This window comes from Petromyzon marinus, chromosome 19, assembly GCF_048934315.1.
Source record: "Petromyzon marinus isolate PM22_M1 ecotype Great Lakes invasive population chromosome 19, UKy_Petmar_22M1.pri1.0, whole genome shotgun sequence".
Classification (NCBI taxonomy): domain Eukaryota; kingdom Metazoa; phylum Chordata; class Hyperoartia; order Petromyzontiformes; family Petromyzontidae; genus Petromyzon; species Petromyzon marinus.
In genome coordinates, this window is record NC_133685.1 from 12,069,096 (window position 1) to 12,090,885 (window position 21,790).

General features: G+C 44.4%; 1 protein-coding gene across 1 annotated transcript in view; it reads left to right on the forward strand.

Annotated features, from left to right (window-relative positions):
• Positions 1–9,793: 9,793 nt before the first annotated feature.
• Positions 9,794–21,790, forward strand: part of LOC116943709 (uncharacterized) — a 48,810-nt gene continuing 36,813 nt past the window's right edge. Inside the window, exons 1-9 of the mRNA XM_076067970.1 lie at positions 9,794–10,035; positions 11,879–12,020; positions 13,137–13,209; positions 13,999–14,187; positions 16,633–16,683; positions 17,434–17,608; positions 17,976–18,328; positions 19,726–19,841; positions 21,056–21,215. Of these exons, the coding sequence (XP_075924085.1) occupies positions 9,971–10,035; positions 11,879–12,020; positions 13,137–13,209; positions 13,999–14,187; positions 16,633–16,683; positions 17,434–17,608; positions 17,976–18,328; positions 19,726–19,841; positions 21,056–21,215 (1,324 nt within the window). The 5' untranslated portion in view covers positions 9,794–9,970. The remainder of the gene's footprint in view (positions 10,036–11,878; positions 12,021–13,136; positions 13,210–13,998; positions 14,188–16,632; positions 16,684–17,433; positions 17,609–17,975; positions 18,329–19,725; positions 19,842–21,055; positions 21,216–21,790) is intronic.

The following is a 21,790-nucleotide window of genomic DNA, read 5'->3' on the forward strand; positions in this document are numbered from 1 at the left end:
TGATATACAGCACTGTCTATATAATGAGTCGCCATTCCAAACGTGATGGGAGTGTAACGGACACGTTCGATACATCGATTCATATCGATAACTAAACTCACTTGCATTAAATCGGGGTTTTCAATGCACGGTACTGTAGTATTTTGACTATTAATTGACACCCTATCCAGCTTTCCAGAGGTGACTATATTCACCGTCATGTATTAAAACAATTTATAATCGAAGCTTGAATGTATAAATTATCAGCAAATTGACGGAATCACAAGGGGACAAAGCTGTATGCGCCAGATGAATGTTATAATTTCTTTGGCGTGGTCGCTGTAATGCGCTGTTGCGAGTGAGACCCCGGACTCGATGTGCAGAGGTTTCTCCGAAGTTAATTTTAAACCCATTTTGTTGTTGTTGCTAAATACACTGTTATCGTCATCGGCCATAATGAATCCACTGAAAGCTTCCCCATAAGCCGTCGCAACTTTCTTACGGTCCTGCGATGTAACAAATTTATAATAAAATTAATTACATCCCTTTTGTCAGTCCACTGCTGGATGAAGCTTCCCCCACACACCCATCCTCCCCCCCTACCATAGTCAATGGCGCTAGCCGGTGTGTTGGTGAAGATGGGGGGAGTGGTGGGGTTGTGTAGAGCCAGTTCAGTTTTCACTCGCCACTGACGCTCGCCGTTGCGTAAATCGACACTCAGCTCGTTGGGTTCATAGCGCAGTGCGCTAACCACTGCGCCACCGCTCCCCCGAATGCATTGTCAGCACAACGCAACCTCGTCTCAGGTCATGTCCCCGTTACCATTGCAATAAAAACTGAGTGGCATAACGTTTGTTACAGGTTCGTGGAGGGTTGTTAATGGTAATTTTGGAGAAATAAAAATTATATATGATGAAGGCCACTTGTGTTGTGGCCGAAACGTCGTGATTTTGGTTTTTTATATTTTTTTACCTACGTGACTTTACCGAATAGAACCAAAGAGTAAGTTTGAATTGTGTTGTAGAACGTGTTAAAACTCTGCGGGCTGGTATCTAATGTATATGCTCAAGGCACATGGGCTTCTTATTCGTGTTGTTCGCAAATGGGACCATATTGTAGTCTCGAGAAACATTAATTTTTTATCAAATTTTAGAGAACACTGTTCCGTCCGAATGTGCTCGTCACGTGCAATGCGGCTACATACACGCCACGCCGCCGTCACCGAGTTTCAATTCCCACTTGCATCTTCATCTTCTGCTTATAAATGTAAGGTCTCGCGTATCAAATCATCATCAGCAGCAGCAGCCATGATTAAACCACTGCTGGATGATGAACGCCTCTCCAAGTCGTCGCCATCCCCCACGATCCCAGCGATGCCACGATTCCCACCTGGCACCTACCTGCACACGACGAGCAGATTGAATCGCCGACCAAATACAGACCACACTTGATTTTCCCGAATTTCGCCTGGACTCTACACTGCATTGCCGTGACTGTCCGTTGCCGCTACACTCGTAGGTTGTTCAGTAAACCGATGCGCGATGTTTGAGAATAATTATTCGCCACAATAGCTCCATTCGGCAACCAAAGCTCTAACGTTGGTTCTCACTTCACAATGGGTTCGATCGCGTAAATATATAGATGTGTCGTTAAATCCACCACCACCCGACACAGCCAATTAGCAATGTTTGTCACGTAAACATAGCATGCCAATTCGTTACTAGTATAGCACACCGGTGTGTTGGAGAGTAAATCCACAACATTTTACAATTAGTTCTCACTATTCGTATACTGTTTGTGATAACCGTTTCAGCCTTATCACTTACGGTGTTGTCTATCCACCGCTGATGGCCTCCCCACGGTCCTACGTTGCAAGCGCCTACACGTGATCTCTCAGGCACTTCATCTCGTGTGGCTTCTCATTCCATCACCGGACACCGTCGCCCCATTCTAACGACGCGTCCTGCCCCAAGTCCACAGTTTTCTTGGATGTCTCCAACTTGCGCGTGATGTCTAGTCCCACGTGCTCCTCCTTCTGTAATTGCAAGCGTGCACGCGAGCGATGGATTCGCAAAGCAAACCCTCTTGCCCATCTCAAATCGACGGTCCGAAAATGTTTAATTTTAATATAAGTTGTATTTTTCTCTATACTGTACCGTATAGTCTTCAGGTTTAAACGGTGCAGTTTTGACGCATATTCAGAAATAACGTAAGCAATCGTTAATTTGTGCGGTATATAGTCCTATCCTATAGCTGTATTAATGTTAATAAGTACAAACGCTCAATCCAAGTAATGGATGAAGACCTAACATCGTATTTGACCATACTTCACCATGCTGGTTAATCAGAGTTGAAGTGTGGAGGCGGTGTGGGTAGTGATCAGGACCGGTTCAGATGTGTCACTCGTCGGGGCTATAGAGCAGTGCGCGCATCCACTGCGCTGATCACTCCCAACGCGACAACATTTGCCCTCCCTTCGGAAAACGCCTGCACTCCCATGTGATTATTATCACGATAGCGGAACGCATGCCCTTTTTTCTCCTGTCTTCTTTTGAGAACACGCTTTACGCGAAGATACGACTAAAAATTAAACGTGGTCATATGAACTAATTGCATGCGATCGAGTGGAAATTAAAACTCTATGTGTAGGCATACACGGTCCGAACATGATATATATACACATTAAACACGCAGTTCATTACAGCGGTTTAGAATGAGTCGCGTACTGCCCAAGGCTGGGTTTGAAATTAATTGCGTACAGTACATAGTATTTCTAAAGTTCCTGACAACTTAACTCAAAATTACGGATACTTTACTCATTTGTAGTGTCAAATCAAATGCATTATAAAGTTAAATGTGGCAAGCCTGCAAAATTCTAGATTTGAAGCTTTCGTGACTGCAAGGATTCATACTCTTTGTTTTTTTTTCGGTAAAGTCACGTAGGTAAAATAAAATAAATGAAAACAACTAAATTAAATCACATTCATACACTTTGTTTTTTTCGGTAAAGTTACTAAATTTAATGATTTCATTTAGTTGTTTTCATTTATTTTATTTTACCTACGTGACTTTACCGAAAAAACCAAAGAGTATGAATCCTGCAAAAGTTTGCTCGCTCCACTGCTAGCGTAAGGACCTCTACTAGCAGGGGCTTTTAGGGAGCTCTTGAGAGCCCCTCTAGAGGCTGTTTAGGCCTACTCTTCCACACTGGCTAAAACATCTTGGAAGACGTGGGAGCACATGACAATTTACTCAAACACACGCGATCTGCCATCGACTAACTGCTGGTATACTCATTTATACTTCTGGGTTGATAGAGGCTGGAGGATCTTAGAAATGTGACCGTCATCTCTTTTGCCGCGCCTGGAGAACGAACCGACGAGCTCTGGATTGCACGTCTAGTGTGCTAACCATTGCTGAACGGCACCATCGAATGTAATAATACATCAATGTAAAATAATATTTGTTGTACATCGACATATATTGAGCCTGCTCACATGTTGCTACTGTGCATGTATGCATGTCTTGTGTTCTTAATGCAGTATTTTATTTTGACTACATCGCGTGGTAAATAAAACTAAATACCTATTGGGAATTACGCGCTAATCTGTGTTTCGCACCTCCGATTAGCACGGTTGGTTACATACGGTGCGAAAGAAATTCAACATACATACACACATCTCCAATACCCACCCATAGGGTGTACAACTGCCACGGTCGCCGCGAAATAAGGCGATACTGGGATATATGTATATTGTACGATATGAGGTCTACGATAATCGTATCTCTGTTTGATAAAAATGCTGTTATATCGTGATGATCGTTGTTCATTTTATTTTCCCACGAAATATTTAGAGAAAACAAACACGTGTTGGTTACTTGTGATTTATTTATGAATAAAATAAACACGACGATTGCTTTGAAAAAAAAAATACGTTGCTTGAAAGTAATTGATGGCATGGTATTCATATTGACATACATGTCGCGATTGAACTCATTAGTAATTTAAATATTTCTGGCGTAACTGACAGCAGACGCCTTATAATCGTTATAGATTGCATTGTTGCCGTGATTGGAATACTCACGGCAGGCTTATGTCAAGTGAACTGCGGTTGGGCGAACTTTGGTTGAATCTTTAATCGTACAGGTGAGTACGGAAAAGAACAAAAACAATACGTTCAGTAAAATATCGCGATAATCGCGATATGGTATGAGTTGATATCGTATCGCAGAAAAAAAACATTCCCGCAAAATTACCAAATTGAACGGCGCGTTCATGTGACATCGATAAACACACGCAGAACACATTTGAACGCCCAACACAACGTATGGAAGCACAAACGCCTTTCAGAAATGAAGTCCATCTTACCACGTCCACATTACATAGTTACACTCGCCGACTCGTAAGAAGGAATCGTTAAGATAATCCCCTCAATCGAGTTGCTGCCCCATCATCCACCAGCGCCTTGATCAGGGTGGTGGGTGCACGCCGGGGTATGGCCGCAGCAAAGGCCCCAACCCATCCAGTGGCAGTCGAGCCATCGAGAGTGTAGGCGGTGCAACTGCACCGGCGCTCACGGGCCGCATCTGACAACTTCCCTGGGGTGGATGGGGCAAGGGGAGGGGGTGGTCCCGTAATTGCAAGCACATGCCTGTCTCGCTTAACGAGCGAGATACGTTTCGCGAAAATTGCTCGTTGAGTGAAAATTCGTTAAACGATCGTCGTTTTGTCATGTTCAAAGCTGAGTTACGTTTCGTCAGCAAAAAAATGGTCTACTTTTGAATAATTCTATTGACGTGAGAAATACAAATTATAATCTTAAAATAAAGTAATGAAACATCAAAGGTAACACCACACACGAAGAACCACAGTGCCTGCAGGTGCCTCCTGTCGTCAGCGTCTGTAATTAATTAGCGCCACCACTCATAGCCTATCTTGTTCATTGGAAATGCATTGTATATTGACTACCATTCTATAATGCAGATTGTGATCACATCAAACATGATGCACCGCATTATCACGCATTATCGTTATTATCGAACCGTATTAAATATACTGTATCACGACGTTTCGATCGCAACACAAGCCGACCGCTTGTGTTGCGATCGAAACGTCGTGATATTTGTATTCACTTTATTTTAAATTTTTATTTTTTCTATCTACGTGACTTTACCGAAAGAAAAAATATTAAATAAAGTCAATCACGACGTTTCGGGCGCAACACAAGCGTCCGTCATCAGGTGGGAAAGCATGATCTGCTGCTGAGGCAGACTGTTTTATTTTATTTAATACCTACGTGACTTTACCGAAAGAACCAAAGAATATGAATTCCTGCAGTCACGAAAGTTTTAAGTCAAGATTAGTTTTGTATTAAGGTAACGTTTTTCTAGACGAGGGCCTCTCCGCATTGTCGTGCTGGTCCGTGAGGGTTATTTTGCCTATACTGCACGCTGGTCAGTGCGGGTTGATGAAGGCAGGAGAACACAGACGTGGACGCATCCCGCCTCAGTCAAGACGAGGGGAACATATTCTTGGTTCTTTCGGAAAAGTTACGTAGAAGGGAAATAATAAAATAATAAAAATTTAACAATAAAATTCTCACGACGTTTCGATTGCAACACAAGCAATCATCATCAGGTGTGAAAACCACAGCAAGAACATTGTATTGTTTTATTTTTATTATTGTATTATTTCCCTTCTACGTGACTTTACCGAAAGAACCAAGAATATGAATCCCTGCAGTCACGAAAGCTTTAAATCGAAACTAGGGGAACACTTTTAAATCGGTGTGAGATTGTTTTGCGGTGCTCATAAGCTTCAACAACGCACTCCATGAAACAAAACTATTTAACATCCAAATGCAAAAGCCTCCTGAGAAATAAAGAAAAGTTATATAGACCTGGACACTTTTGGATAAATAAAGGACATAAATCAATAAAATGACCATATGTAAGTTGTCTTTTTAATTCTAAGTAACATGGCATGAATTATTATGTCGTAATTTACGATGAGTTCTTAGTAAGAGGTTGTATGTAATATTCAATGTCAGTAATTTTAAAGCAAGGATATATGAAATTCCTTTCGGAGTGGTGGCCATACAGCGTTATATTGTAGATACAAATACAGACCTTTGCCAGTCCACTGCTAGATGAAGGCTTCCCCACGCGGTGAGGGTTGTGGGGGGGGGTTGTTTGACCATACTTCACCAGGCTGGTCAACGCGGGTTTATGAAGGCAAAGAGCAAAGGAAATGAAATACACGTACATAAAATTATTTTGCGAAACGTACCTCTGCTGCTCACGATCCCGAAGCCTATAACACCTGTTATGCACGTCGATCGCCCATCAAAGCACTACCCATGCTCAACCCGTGCTTGGCTTTTGAGATCTGATGAGATCGGGATTATTCCAGTTGAATTAAATCTTTTTTTTTTAATGCGCAGCCTGTAATTTTTATTACAAGTAAAATAAGCTCTGTCGAGCGAACATCGCCCCAGTAAGGGGGGTCACAGGGCCCCTCTATCCACAACTCTGTTTAAAGTCTACTTAAACATGTAACGCATACAAAATAAACTGTCCATTATACTTGGAGTAAATGTATGTCTGCTCTATGCATTGACGATATATACATCACGCCTGTATGGCGTGGGAGTACAGAACAGTAATGACTCCGTGTGATTAATTACGCTATAATGGCTCTACCATGAATCTATGTCTCCGAGTGGTGAGTTCGCAATGAACATTCAGATGGCGCGTTACGATTGGCGCTCTCCTGTGACTTGCGTTACCGTTAAGACTCCGCTTTTGTGCAAACATGTCAACAGCGTCGTTCAGCGACCTTTGTGCGCGGATGGGTCGCATGGTGAGAGGAGAAAAGTAGAACAATCAATGAACAATAAATACGCACATTCGTGTGCCCCCTGCGGTTGATCCGCTAAGCAATCAAGGGGGTTGGCTATCCGGGAACAGGATCCTGTTTTCACACGCACGCACACACACCGACGATGCTGCTCAGATGGAAGACGCTGACAGATGGAGAGAAAACAAAGCGGGGGTGGGTGGGGAAGGCAAGTGGCAAAAAGGTTTCGTAATTTAGGACTCAAATGACGTTCGAGAAATTTTGAAATTAATGCCCTGATATGAATACAGGGATAATTGCGCGAGTGAGCACGATGAATTACTAACTTTGTACGCAAAGGAGTGTCTTAGAGCATGGAACAAACACGTTTCATTCATTATCCCTATTGTACCAGTCATTCTCAATCGACCAATGGATGAAGGCCTCTCCACGCCTTGTCGATTATGGACTTTTTTTGACCATACTTCACCACGCTGGTCAGTGCGGGTTGGTGAAAGGGGAAGGTGAGGCGATGAAGACAGTTCCGACATCACTCGCCACTGATGTATGCAATTAAACTCAGGCCACCGGGTTTGTAGAGCAGTGCGCTAACCACTACCCCACCATTCAATTCCCTACGGTGCGCATTATTTGTGAACTTGAATAATAGGCTACCTTAACATGTCATTTATCTTTGTGTTATTCATCTTATACTGTTTATAATTGGTACGCTCTGTACATCCCTTTTGTCTCAATCCACTAAGAGATTGGGACGAGTTGGTAACCGTGGGGTGAGCCTGGACCAGTTCAGATATCACTTACCACTGATGTAAGCCGTGCGCTGAATCAAACTCAGTAAACCAACTTTCTCGAACAGTGCATAATCCAGTGCGCCACGGCTCCAATACATATATAGATGATGATGTAGAGTTTTAGAGAGTGGATTAAAACAAAAAAAACAAAAATGTAGGCGCTTAAAACATCATTCAAAATTACTTGTGTTTGTAATGTCTTAATGAGGGTTACCGTGTAGCTTCGTTGCACCTCACAAGACTGCAGATCTGATAATAATAAAGCAGTACATCGATGAACGGAGGCATTTTAAAGTGTATTCTTGGGTATTTTGGTAAAGTCACGTAGATAGGTTTCGGCAAAGTCACGTAGATAGGTTTTCTTTGAACCTATCTACGTGACTTTACCGAAAGACCCAAGAATATGAATTCCTGCAGTCACGAAAGCTTTAAGTGAAGATTTTAAAGTGTGTTAATATGTTGCATTGGGTGAAGGCTGGCACTTCATTATTAAAATGACCTACCAATAATTATGCTCGGAATGTACTGGAATCTGTGGTGATCGTTCGGGGGCTATGTAGAATGTCCGTTTTGGTCGCTGGATATACAGTATTGTGTGGACTTTTTCCATTTAAGTACATCACGCAATGCATACAAGACATACAATAGGACATTGCATTAGACCAACACGCCTGACTGACAAAACAAAGTAAAGACATTTTTCCATCCTTAACATATGTTGACCTAAAATAAGTCCCACCTCACACCAATATTAAATCAAGCCTAGCCTGTATACCCCGTCACTAATGTGCAGGAGCTCTCCAATATATTTTGCTCCGTTTATGAACGCCCATGACCCCCAGTTTAATAATCTGGACAATGCACCATTATGACCAAAGTTAAATGTGCCACCACATGGAATCGTGGAGAGAACCTTCGTGGATATTCTACATTCTCAACATTCTTACAATTCGGTAGAAATTGGATGGCAGTTTGAGCTTGGTCAATTAAACTATATAAGCACACTTGATAAGATAACGATTTACGAGTTCCATCCCTCTAAACATCCATGTTGTCCGTCGTGGCATTGGCGACACACATCGCACCAACGAGAGTCCACAATTGGTCGCAAATATCTCGAGTGTGAACACGTGGGACATTGTTTCAAACACGTCTGCCAACTGTTGCTGAAATCACAATGCTTTATTACTTTTTTTGGTTACCAAACACTTTATCTTTCACATGTAAACCCACACACAAAGTCGTCCATTGCCATCAAGTCTGGTAGTCATGGGATTCGTCCCACACCAGCAGTCTTGGAAGGTCTCAATTGAGATACTGCTCCCACACAGCCAATGACCAGCATGGAGGAGTTCTCCCTTTGTTGATGGATTAGAAGGTGGTGTAGGCCAACTTGTGCTTATTGTGGCACACAGCATCCTGTTGGAGCTTGTTGAGATCTGCACCAGAAGCCACCGTGTCCTCTCCGAATGAAAGTAGAGCCTCTTGTACATAATGCTTTCCCATGCACAGACTCTGTATTCATACGCTCATCCTCAGTGCTGAAATGCGATGATGAGTTTTAACTCTTCCGCTGATGAGAAATGTTGCTTCATGTCAGCCAGGGCCTGGAATCAAACTCAGTTTCATTTGGACGACGTCCCCCTGTAAATAAACCTGTATAACTTTCAGAGCGTAAAAATAAAATGACTCACGGCGATAGTGGTCACCTAAGAAACAAATGCAGTTACATTTGCGTGGCGTATATGATATTGATGGCTGCTCATATATATAGGGGTACATAGGCATGCTATATACAAATGGATTGTGATAGTTCTGCACGGGTGTACATATGCACATGTGTGCAGCCGCTTGCGAGTACACATTTGGAAACCCCCGTCGAACCCGGATACATAGGAATATGTGCTGTGTACACGGTTTATGAGACCACTGCCCTTTGTGGGCATTGGCGCTCATCCTTAACAAAGCATTAAGAGCTATGTGCTAGTCTGATGGTACAAACAGAAGACTAATGTGGGATTGGTGGGTATTGGGGTGGTGGTAGCTACGTTGTGGAAATACAAACTCACCTCGTGCCCTTGTTTGTTCTGGAGAGGTAAGGCTGAGGCGACGTGTCCGGGTTGGAATCCGTATAAATAGTCCGCGCCTCGTTCACTTCGGTACTGAATCGCTCCCACGAGGGACGCGATTGCACGAAGGAGGACGAGGAGATACAGTAGATCTTTCAGCAGCTCCACCGGAACGATCTTGAGACACGCACTCATTTTGACATCAGCGTAGCTAGGAAAGGGCAGAGGAGTGTGTGTGTGTGCGTGTGCCCACGTGGGTTCATCTCTACGCCATGGCAGGACCATCGGCCTGGGTGTGCCGCACGTTGATCGTGCTGACAGTGTTACTGACCGATTTGTGAGTATGCTTGACCTCTTTGTTACACTCGCCCTCTCGTCTGCCTTCCCGTATTGTTCGCATTGTGCGTGCACGTGCTGAATAGCGCTCAACGTTTGCGTCACAGAGACGTGCGTGACAGCACAGCAGGTAGTAGCGGCATGTTAGGCTGGTAACATTTCACAGGGCAGTTGAAACAAATGTTCGGTACGATTAAGTAAAATTTCCATGTAGTTTAAGTAGCTATTTAGGACATATTCTGGATATCTTATTGACCAACATTTTGACGAATATATATGTACATGGTCAGTGCAGGTTTTTGTTACATTGGGTATAATATGTTTATAAACAACTCGCGCTGATCAGCTAGTGAAGTATATAACATGATTCCATCTTACGACAGAATTTCAGGATATTTTGAAGAGGCCTTCATCATGGAGGCACAGAAATAGATAAAATCTCATTCTTCCGTAGAAAAAACAATGGCTGTGATATTTATTGTATGCCATTGCATTATTGTATGCCATTGGTTGATGATTATATTAATTAGCTTCATGGTCACAATGAAATGTACCGTATTCGCTTCAAATATGATCGGATTTGTGTTGGTTAGTACATTTTACACACTTATTGTAAGTAAATGAATGAAAGTGACAAAATAACCCTTCTAGCGATTGCCTTTCTACAGGTTATACAATTTCCATGGAAGAAAATCCGTTGGGCAAAAACGTCAAATCATAGACATGTGGGACAATAATTAGACGATCAACGGGATATGTAGCGGTGGCACAGTGCTTGGCACACTCCACAATGAACCCGGCGACCTGAGTTCGATTACCTGGCCACGGCTAACATCAGTGACGAGTGATATCTGAACTGGTCCTACGTCTCTCCTTCACCAACCCGCATTGACCAGCGTGGTTAAGTATGGTCAAACAACCCCCCATAACCGACAAGGTGTGGGGAAGCTTTCTTCCAAAAGTGACTTTACAAAGAGCAACGTTATCATATGATGAATATATACAATCAAGACAATAGCTACACGTTAACAAAATTAAGGAATAGTTCTGAGCTAATACATTGAATATATTTTAAAAAGGTTTATTTTATTTCAATGTTTTTTTTATTATTTAGGCGAATACATGCTGCTATCACAACACTTTCCAATAATAAAAAAAAGATTCAATTAGTCGGTACATCTGAAAATATCCCAAGATCATTATATCACAGGTCAATACATGCTAAACGGCACTCAAAAGCTGAGTTGTTGCTGTAGGGGATGGAACTCCAACTCTCCTGTCAGTTTCACCATGAGCCTTTCTATGCTTTCCAACAAAAATGGTCAGTTAACATTCACGGCAAACTGATATATAACTGTTTTAACGTTAGGAACCTATGTAAAACACTGGCTAATGGATATTTGTAACTTATATTAATGTCGGATTAGACATACTGTATTACATTACACCACAACCACACTCCAGGATCCGGAGAGATGGGTATAGCTTGAGGAGGCCTTCATCCAGCAGTGGATAGACAATGGCTGACCACTGCTAATGATGATGAATAACTGCCCACGGTTTGCTATCGCTCTTCCTAGCAATGGCTTAGCTACTGAGTGTGCGGGCAGCGCAACTGCGCCAGGACTCCTGGACAGGGGGCCCAATTTAATTTCTTGAACCAGGGCCCATGCCAAGCACTCTATGCCGCTGCCCTCCAGGCCAACAGGTGGAAATGCACGCGAGCCTCCGCAGGCATTTAGTGAATTACTCGAACTATCGTTTAGACGACGAGTCACTCAAGGTCTCTTTTAAAAGATAATGACGATGAAATGTTGACCATACTCTGTCTTCCCTCCTGCCAGACCTGCAAAGTCTAAAGCCGACGATTTCTTCAAATCATGCGAACCACTGCGACCCCCCGAAAGCGGATACCTTGAATGCGCGTCCGACTCACAAGGCCAATTGTCATGTACCGTCTCCTGTATGAAAGGTTACCACTTACAGGTGAATGTTTGGGCGTCTCACTTTATATATGTGTACATTGGAATTGCCCTCTATTGAATGGGTAGTTTGCGCAATGCGATATGAACCTGACGAGTTAACTTCACAGCCACGGCTAACATCAGTGGCGAGTGGTATCTGAACTTGCTTCTGGGTATTGCCCCGTATTCCCCTTCACCAACCACGCATCCACCAGTGTGGTGAAGTATGGCCATTGAACCCTCACGACCGACACGGCGTGGGGAGGCCTCTATCAAGCAATACATTGACCAGCCGTTGTGAATTTTATCAATATGCAGACATATACAATCCTGTACCATTTGTACAGTATATGCAGTATATAATATCGTAACTTGTCCGTCCATCTGAACTGTGTATGTATTTGTGTATGAATATACCAATGTGTATATGTGCATATGTTTTCATGTGTGTGTTGAAGGGTGTACGTGTGTGCGCGTGAGATATTTTGAGGAACAAATGTAATATTTTGTCGGATTTGAACGGTGAAATTTCACGGGCATTTCCTAACGATTATTTAAGTTACAATAAATGAACGTTTTGTCGATTTCCTCAACATATTTAGAAACATCAGTTAGACGTAAAACAAAATAAACTTATTTTGAAAAAGTCGATTTGCAAAACATTTGATAATGACAGTGCTCAGATAAATCATCCGCGTTATTTAATCCTGGGGTTACCAGTTCAATCTCCCGTAGTGGCATTTGTGTGTGTACTCTCACCACTTCCGAGATGTCTGACCAACGTGGAAAAGTAGGCCAAAATACCCTCTAGAATTGCCTCTAGAGCTCACTATCGTGGGGGCCTCTCCACCAGCAGTGGAGTGAGGAAGACATTTCAGGGCTGCACCATTACCTTTCAACAACAAAACCTCAACAAATTCGTCAAGAACACGGCCTCAAAAGAACAAAAATTAATAAACGACGTTTCATGCAATGATCCTTCTTCGGGACATTGCTTGTAAGGTCGCCTATTATATCTTTTGCTTTTAAGGTCAGCGTTCTTGAAGGTTGTTTTGTTCCTTGTCCTTGTGCACCACGGCCAAATCATCGTCAACAGTTACTGCGTCGAGTGCTGACATCTTAAAATCTGCACTTGCAGGGCGGCAGTACTGGCGTCTACAACTGTCGAAACGGAAACTGGACGCCGTTGGCAGAAATGCCGCATTGCGTCCGTGAGTACGCGGAGAATTTACGAAACTCCACTTCAGTTCTCTTGCGGGACCCGGCACGTCCCGTCTCCCCCTGTCTCCCAGTCTCATCCGTTCACGTCGTCTGACGCCGCATGCATCCAATCGCCACGAGAGGGCTCTAACAGAGACGTAGCAAGAGAACGGGCCGTTAATTGGTCATGAAGGTTTACATTTTAAAATATATATTGTGTGTTATGATCGTTGTAGCACTGGCAATACATTGCAATAAATTTTGGTACTGGTTGAAACTATTATTTAACCTAAAAGTCAACGCATGCAGTGGTGGTATATTTAATTAATGTCCTTAATTATAATGTTGAACTACTGTATAGTGGCATTTCACTATTTAATTACTATTTCTAAACCGACCCGACGTTGCAACGTTTGGTTAAAATTAATTCGGCGAGCAGGATAGCTAACACGACTAGACCTCCCCAAATCACACCTGGTTCACATCGCCCCCACCACACTTTCCTTCCTCGATCTACAATCTCTACAGCAACTGCGCACATTCTCGTGGCTGTGCTGTACAGCTCTCCCATTCGTTTTCTGGTTGCTCCGTCTGTCAGTATGGCGTGCTGGGAGCTTCTTCAGGAACTCGATTCAGTTCCTGTGGAAGCACTCAGCACGTGGAACGAAACGTGTACACACACACCGCAACATTTCGTCGCGTCTCCTCCGCATCCACCATACACCACCATCATCATCATGATCCCTGGTCCCGCGTTCCATACCCCCGATGCCCGAACCCTTTCGTGTCTTTTCCCACAGTGAATCGGATCGTGTGCTCCACACCTGATCCGCCGTTGAACGGTGCCGTGAGCTGCGTGATGGAGGTGACGGGAGAGCAGACTTGCCGAGCTGACTGTTCCCAGGGCTACAGCTTTGCGATGGCAATCGACCCGCCACTCATCGCCTGCATCGACGGCCAATGGAACGGCAGCTTCCCGCAGTGCTACCGTGAGTCATCATCCCAGTATAGTGTGCTATAGACACATACGTATATACTTGTATACTGAATGTGGTGTGTCGGGTGCCGAAATTGCGTCCGGGTCACACACTCGCAAAGACTCGCGCACAGTCGTCGTTCACGCTCCAAACGAGAAAAAAAGACTCAGAAGCGCGAGGAAGCACAGATGAGCTGACACCAACGACACTTGTCCAAGCTCTGTCGTCCTGAATTTATTGAAGTATCAGCGGCCACCTAATTAGTGTTTACATGCGGGAGAAAATCCAGCGCGCCCAGAGAAGACCCACGAGTGCGATGGGGGTAACCCACTATTCAGATAGCACATATGGAGTACAAACACAGATGTCGACATACACGCTAAGTAAAACATTCAGGTTTTGCTGGCTGGCTGCCACGCGGGCGTGCAAGTGCGTGATGATGTCACCCGAATCCCAGAGTCTTGAGACGGGTTCGTCCGTGCTAACGTCGGCGCCTGCCCTCCACCCTCCACCCCGGCACGTGCATCCCGTGCAAACGCGCGGCCAATGCTGGTTTACCCACTAACATAGTCCCATAGCCGTAAATATTCTTGCAGCAAGTGCCGTTAGCGTGCAGCTATGAAGGCCGGAACACACACGAGGGAGGTGACGTAGCCAGGACCACGTCCGGCCTCGTCTGTCTCCCCAGAGCTGGTGTTTACACACTGAAACATTTACTGTTGAGTCGACCTAACATACACCCAGACACACATATACACATGCCTAAATACGATAAAAGACAAGCATACACAAGGCAAGACAATACAATCCGAAAATCGCGTACACATGCACGCGTTACTTAATAAACAGGCACAGGCTCGTGAGATAATTATCTCTTTTAGATGCGAGATCTGGGATCCAACCAAAGCATTTTCGGTAAAAAAAACCCACCAACAAACGTGGTAGGCTCAACACAAAAAGTGCCAGAAAAGAACATATAAAAATAAATATTATTTGCTAAAGTAGTCACCAAAAAAACAACTCGGCTAAACATTTCGCAAACGTTTGACAAATGAGTGCTGGAGTGTGCATTGCAATGGCCCATTGACCTAATGTAGCACGCACACGCGTAGCTTACGGGCTATCTACATAATATGATTTGTTGCCGGTATGACGTTAAAATAACAAGCGCTGGACAAGTATGGGGAGGATAATGTGAGTCAGATAATGGATGTAAAGGTACCAAATATAAACATGTCATAGGTAATCTGATGTGATAATGGATTAGGGTTTCGGGAAGCTTTGTGATGGTTAACAAACGCAATAGATTCTATGCGACATTGAAGATATGTTTTAATAATAATAATAAGCAACGATGTCTATCAGCGGGATTACTCAGATGTCAACTCAAATTTCAGTTTGACTCATTACCCATGACTGAATCACCCGGAATGCGACCGATCTCGTCAGATCTTGGAAGCTTAGCAGGCTTGAGGCTGGACAAGATATGTAGGCTGCAGGCTGGACAGAACATGTAGGCTGCTGGCTGGACAGGACATGTAGGCTGCAGGCTGGACAGGACATGTAGGCTGCAGGGTGGACAGGACATGTAGGCTGCAGGGTGGACAGGACATGTAGGCTGCAGGGTGGACAGGACATGTAGGCTGCAGGGTGGACAGGACATGTAGGCTGCAGGGTGGACAGGACATGTAGGCTGCAGGGTGGACAGGACATGTAGGCTGCAGGCTGGACAGGATATGTAGGCTGCAGGGTGGTGAGCAGCAGACGATGCAACAGTACTTGTATTTCTATGCTTCAGCTACTATGCCCCCCCTGCCTTCGCTTATACTACGTAACACGATTTTTGTTCCTGGGTAGTAAGTGTTATTTTCTAATTGCGTATGCCTCAAAATTATAGAAAATGGCTATTATTCGCCACAAACTATGCTTTTGTGACCAGAACTTTACGTGAAAGAATGACACACATGCACACGTTTTCTCATTGAAAATAGGTACATTTCAAAATATCACTGTCCTGGTCACAAAAGCAAAGTTTGTGGGGAATAATAGCAATTAGGAAATAACACTTACTTCCCAGGAACAAAACAATAATACATTTGTTACACAGTGTTTTTAATGGAGTGAATTATTAACATTGCTTTTTTTGTCCTTGGTCACAAAAGCAAAGTTTGTGGGTAATAACAGCCATTTTCTGTACTTTTGAGGCATAAGAAATTAGGAAATAACACTTACTACCCAGGAACAAAAACATTTTTTTTGTTACACAGTGAATTATCCGCACTGACCAACGTGGTTAAGCGGTTAAATAACGTCCACGACACGCGGCGAGGGGAGGCCCTCATGTAGCTATGGATTAAGCTGTACATGGACCACACAAATTGTGTGTTATTTTGTATACGTTTCATATCCGCGTGTGCAGTAAATTGACCCGTATGATGTATTCCATTATCTCTACAGCGGAAGATATCGCGAGTCCTTCGCAAATGAACACGGTCTACTTCGAGCCAGGTACGATAAGACTCGGCACACGGTGTTCACATCGGCCTATTAAGGGTAATGAGGAGTGGCGTAGCTATCGATTGTGCAGGCAGTGCAACTGCACCGGGAACCCACAAGCTGGAGGGGCCCCAGTGTCGTTTCCGACATTGGGGCACCCAGGGCCCACGGACCAGACAGGCCCCAGACCAGGCTACAAAGGGGGGGGGGGGGGAGGCGAGGAATTGGACAGGGGACCCAGTGTCATTCCTTAAATCGGGGCCCATGCCAACCATGGTACTGTGTCGCTGGTAATCAGCGCCCTCAGTAGGAGCTTTAGCGTTAGCAGACGTGCCACCAAATCCAGTCATCCAAGTCCTCATTCTGGCCATGGACAACATTTGTTTTACAAGCCTGACTCTACCGATGAGACCCAAAAGGTAAAAACCGGTCCAGAGTTTGTTTGCATCGTTAAACAAATGCTGCTGGATAATACTGGTCTAGAAAGCCAATAGGCCGATAGACTTAAACATGTTGTATGTATATGTGGAAACACAGAAGGGAGCTCTGCTTATATAATACACTTTTAACAACACATGCTACGTTTCTACGACTATATGAAATCATATCCAATCCGTGCTAGTGCTATCTTGGAACAGCCTAGCATGGCTCATTTCTTGTCCTGACGGTCAAGAGCCCTGTGTCCCTCCAGCCCTGCTCCACCATGTCCCCTCCCCGCCTCTCTTGTGGAGTACAAGCGTGTCATTTGCACATGACCCACAGGCAATCCCGGAGAGTGTGTGACGTGGGGTCTAAGCCACTTCCGCTCCTTCGATGGGTCCCTGTTCGAGTTCCGCGGAGGTTGCTCCTATCTGCTGGCGGGAGACTGCACGGACCAGACCTTCTCTGTGGTGCTGAGAACTGTGCGGCCGTGCAACTCGCTCTCCAACTGCAAGAGGTCCGAGACCACAGCAGGAATGGCCTGCGACATTTAGTTTTAGTGGAAACGAGCAGTTAGTGGACATTAGCAGTCACTGCACCTTTAAAATAGGTGTATACGAAGGCACACACATACATCATTTTATGAAATAATGCGCAGATAGCCAGATTACGTAGCTTCAAAGAGCCAGACTATAGCACCTTTCACACTTCTAGAGTTCATTAATTGTGCCCGAGGCTCATAGAACCAGATTAAGGTACCTTTATTATTTTACGAGTACACTGTTATTCAATCAGACAGCGAGTTCCAAATGCATGATAATCATTCCTGATTCATCGTCATCATCATTGACCTCCCTTGTCTGACGTACGATGCACCCTTGCAGGAACTTAACCATCACCATCGGGCTCATCGCCCTCGACCTCAGTGGCAGCGACGACGGTCCCGTGGCTTCCTCGGCCTCCAGCGTCATCTCCATTCCCACGTCGTGGAACGGCCTCCTCATCGAGCGCATCGCCGATTCCATCCTCGTTCGCAGCGGCCTGGGCTTCACCGTGCGCTGGGACGGCGAAAATGCCATATCCGTGATGGTCACCAACGAGCTCAGTCATAAAACGTGTGGTCTTTGCGGCCTGTTCAACAACGACACGTCGGACGACTTGACCGGGAAGAACGGACGGCTTGCCACCTGCCCGCTCGCCTTCGGAATGAGCTGGCGAGCCACGGAGCCCGGCGAGGGTACGTGTAATGAACAGAATATGCTTTAAAGCTCTTTCTCACAGATGTCCAGTAGAGGCGGGTCAGAACGCTACAGCATCAAACAATACGAAAAACACGATAGGAGTGCAAAGTATGGGAAAGATAAGTTAAATCACATTTTTTTAAATATACAATTAAAACTAATAAAAAAATATTTTGCCAGGTAAAGCCCACTAAGCTATTAACTTATTTTTCCAAAACGACCTGGCCACAAATGATAGCTCAACGAAGTGGTTTATCATTTGGAAATTTATAGCAACAAAATCTGCGATAAATAATCTACATGCAGTGGCAGTAGCTGTCAAAAATGTGCGGGCGGTGCTATTGCACCACTCGCCCAATGGCCGGAAAGGCTCAGGCTGTGGGCTACGAAAAGGGTTAGGGAAGGAGTGAGGAGGGTGGAAGTTGGTTAATAGGGGACTCCATTTCACCTATTGCACCAGGGCCCATGCCAACCACGCTATGCCACTGCGTAATATATCACAGGGCGTGGAGAATTTATGTATTCGAATTATATTCTTACGCCAACCATACATTGCATGTGTAGACTCCTGCGTGTGAGAAACGATCATGATTTTATGGTACGCCTGTTACACTGAGGTTTATGGTAAACACAGTATTGAACAAATGAGACGCTAGTAGCATAAATAGCGGCTGCATTTTGCGAATCTGGAGCGCCCCTAAAGCGTTACACGTTCGAGACTGTGAGCGTACTGATGTGATTAGGCAAGAAGAGCCGCGATATATAGCCGAGGTGCGACCGTGCGAGACGAATCAAATATCGGGACCCCACCTGTAAACATCGGGATCCCCTGACCTGCTAATATAGTTACGCCACTTCTGTCGATTCAAGCAAGACAGTAGATAAGATATGGAATGAAATTCACTGTTATAACGTACCAGCGTTACTACATTTAAGCTCGTCACCTTCACCAACTCACATTGACAAGTGTGATCATCGAATAACCCGCACGACCTACAGAGTGTGGCTACAGCCTATATCCAGCAGTGGATTTTCAAAAGAGCTGCGTGTGTACACATAAACATGCCATGTCTTGGATACGTGTACTAGCTTTGTTTAATATTTTTAACGAACACTGCACATGGGACGTCAAAAAATATGTACCCACGCAATCGATAATGATAAATGTGGCACTAAGGAGTTGCATCATCAGCAGCCATGATCAATCCACTGCTGGATGAAGGCCTCCCCTAGCTGTCACCATCTATCAGTCTTGTGATGCAAAAATCCATCTTATCTCGTGCACGCAAGGGGACGTCATCGCTCTATCTCTGCGGTGGATGTATTTTCTACAGAGTATATTATTATTTTTAAACGTACATTTATGAAATACATTGCTACTTTGCCCTTTCAGATGACAGCTGCCTTAAAAGCTCATCGGCCGTGAGCATGTGTCAGCCAGATACGCTTCCAATAGCATATCTGCAGTGCAAGAAGATCCGCCACAATCAGTTCTCCAACTGCACAGATGTACGTATTACCAAGCACGTATCACACTTACATGAGGTAGGCTAATCCTGCGTTTTAGTGAGAAATACTAGCCAGATGCATGAATGTTACTTCATTGATCCACGTTTGCGTTTTTGGGATTTAGGCCACGTGGTAGTTTTATGGCAAAATTCTTGTCACGACCCCTCCAACATCAGACAAGGTTGTCACGTTTACAGAGATATTATTTGTACGGGATAATGTGTTAATCAAATCCTGACCAATAATACTCCTCCTCTTCACCGGTGACTTTTAATGACTGAATTTAACATCAACATACGACGACGTTTCGCTCAAACTGCATTGAGCTTTATCGTGTATGCTGCCAGGAAATGCCTAACGAAAGGAACCTCATTCATTACACTGCATATCCCGTTGAACTTGTGAAGTGAATTTAAGATCGAAAATGAAAACCAGTGGGGATCGCGCAAGCAATAAATCATCACTTACAACTATAAAACCAAGACAACGCTAATTTCAGATTGAGTTTGAAAGACGATGACAAAATGATAGTCTTTATCCTTTCTGGCAATAAAACAGGTGTTAAGCTTGATTTAAAGCTTTCGTGACTGCAAGGATTCATATTCTTGGTTCTTTCGCTAAAGTCACGTAGAAGGGAAACAATAAAATAATAAAAATATAAAACAATAAAATGCTCACGACGTTTCGACTGCAACACAAGCAATCATCATCAGGTGTGAAAACCACAGCAAGAAAATTTGAAAAAAGTGGCGTTTTTTTCTTAACGTTAGCACCACGGAGAGCGATTTGGCAGTTATTCATTAACAATCATGAGCGGGTGATGTCACTCCACATGCCGCACCCCTCATTAATAATCATGAGGTGAACAATTTTTCTATTGAATATTTCAGATTTACTGCAATATACACCCGTCCTTGGACGGGGCAAAAAGCTAGTTGTTGGGATAACGAAGCAAAGTTGGTGGCGACTCAACACTGAATCTAGATTTGAAGTTTACGTGACTGCAGGGATCCATACTCTTTGGTTCTTTCGGTAAAGTCACGTAGGTATAAAATAAAAAAAAAATCAATCACAACGTTTCGGGCGCAACACAAGCGTCCGTCATCAGGTGGGACAACCACAGCAAGAAACAACTGGGCCCCAACACTGGTTCGGTGGCCTCTGGTTTGAAGGCTGCTCTTCGTTTGACGCGTGTTGTCACGACCGTTCTGCAGGACGTGAACCCGGAGCCGTACATACGCGCCTGCTTAGAGGACGTGTGCCTCTGCTTGATGGACAACCGCACCGACTGCCACTGCGCCTCCTTCGAGGCGTACGCCGGGGCGTGCTCGCGCCGCGGACACAGGCTCAGCTGGCGGGCACCGGACCTGTGCTGTACGTCTTTCTCACGCCTTTCCACCCCCCCCGCCGCACACCCCTTGCTCTCACATCGTAGCCCCGACCACCGCCAGCGAGTCGATGGAATAAACCGCGATTCCATTTATGTTGTTGACGAATGCTAGTCGGGGTGACGGGCGTCCATTACCTCGCCGCGTACTATAAACTTATTGTGAAACTGTACTATGAATTGGAACGGAATTCGATCCAGTTTTTTTCTTTTCACCCACTGAATGTGCTATCGACGTCACGTTACGAAGACAAAGGCAGCCATTTAAATCTATCGCAGTGCGTTGGGGACCCTCTATATTTGAGAAAGGCTGACAAAGGGTGACACAACACAGCAGAGCCACTTCTGAATCCCCTCAGGTGACCTCTGGTGCACACAAATTATTTGCTGACAATTGGGCTGCCTGTGGTGAACAACAAAAATAACAACAACAAAACTTAACAAGTTGATCAATAATATGCCGTGGTCTTAAAAGGAAAAACATATATCGAAAACAGTTACTCTTTTTCATAGAACACCATGTGCTCATGAAGAGTTTTCTGGTACACACAATAAGCATTGC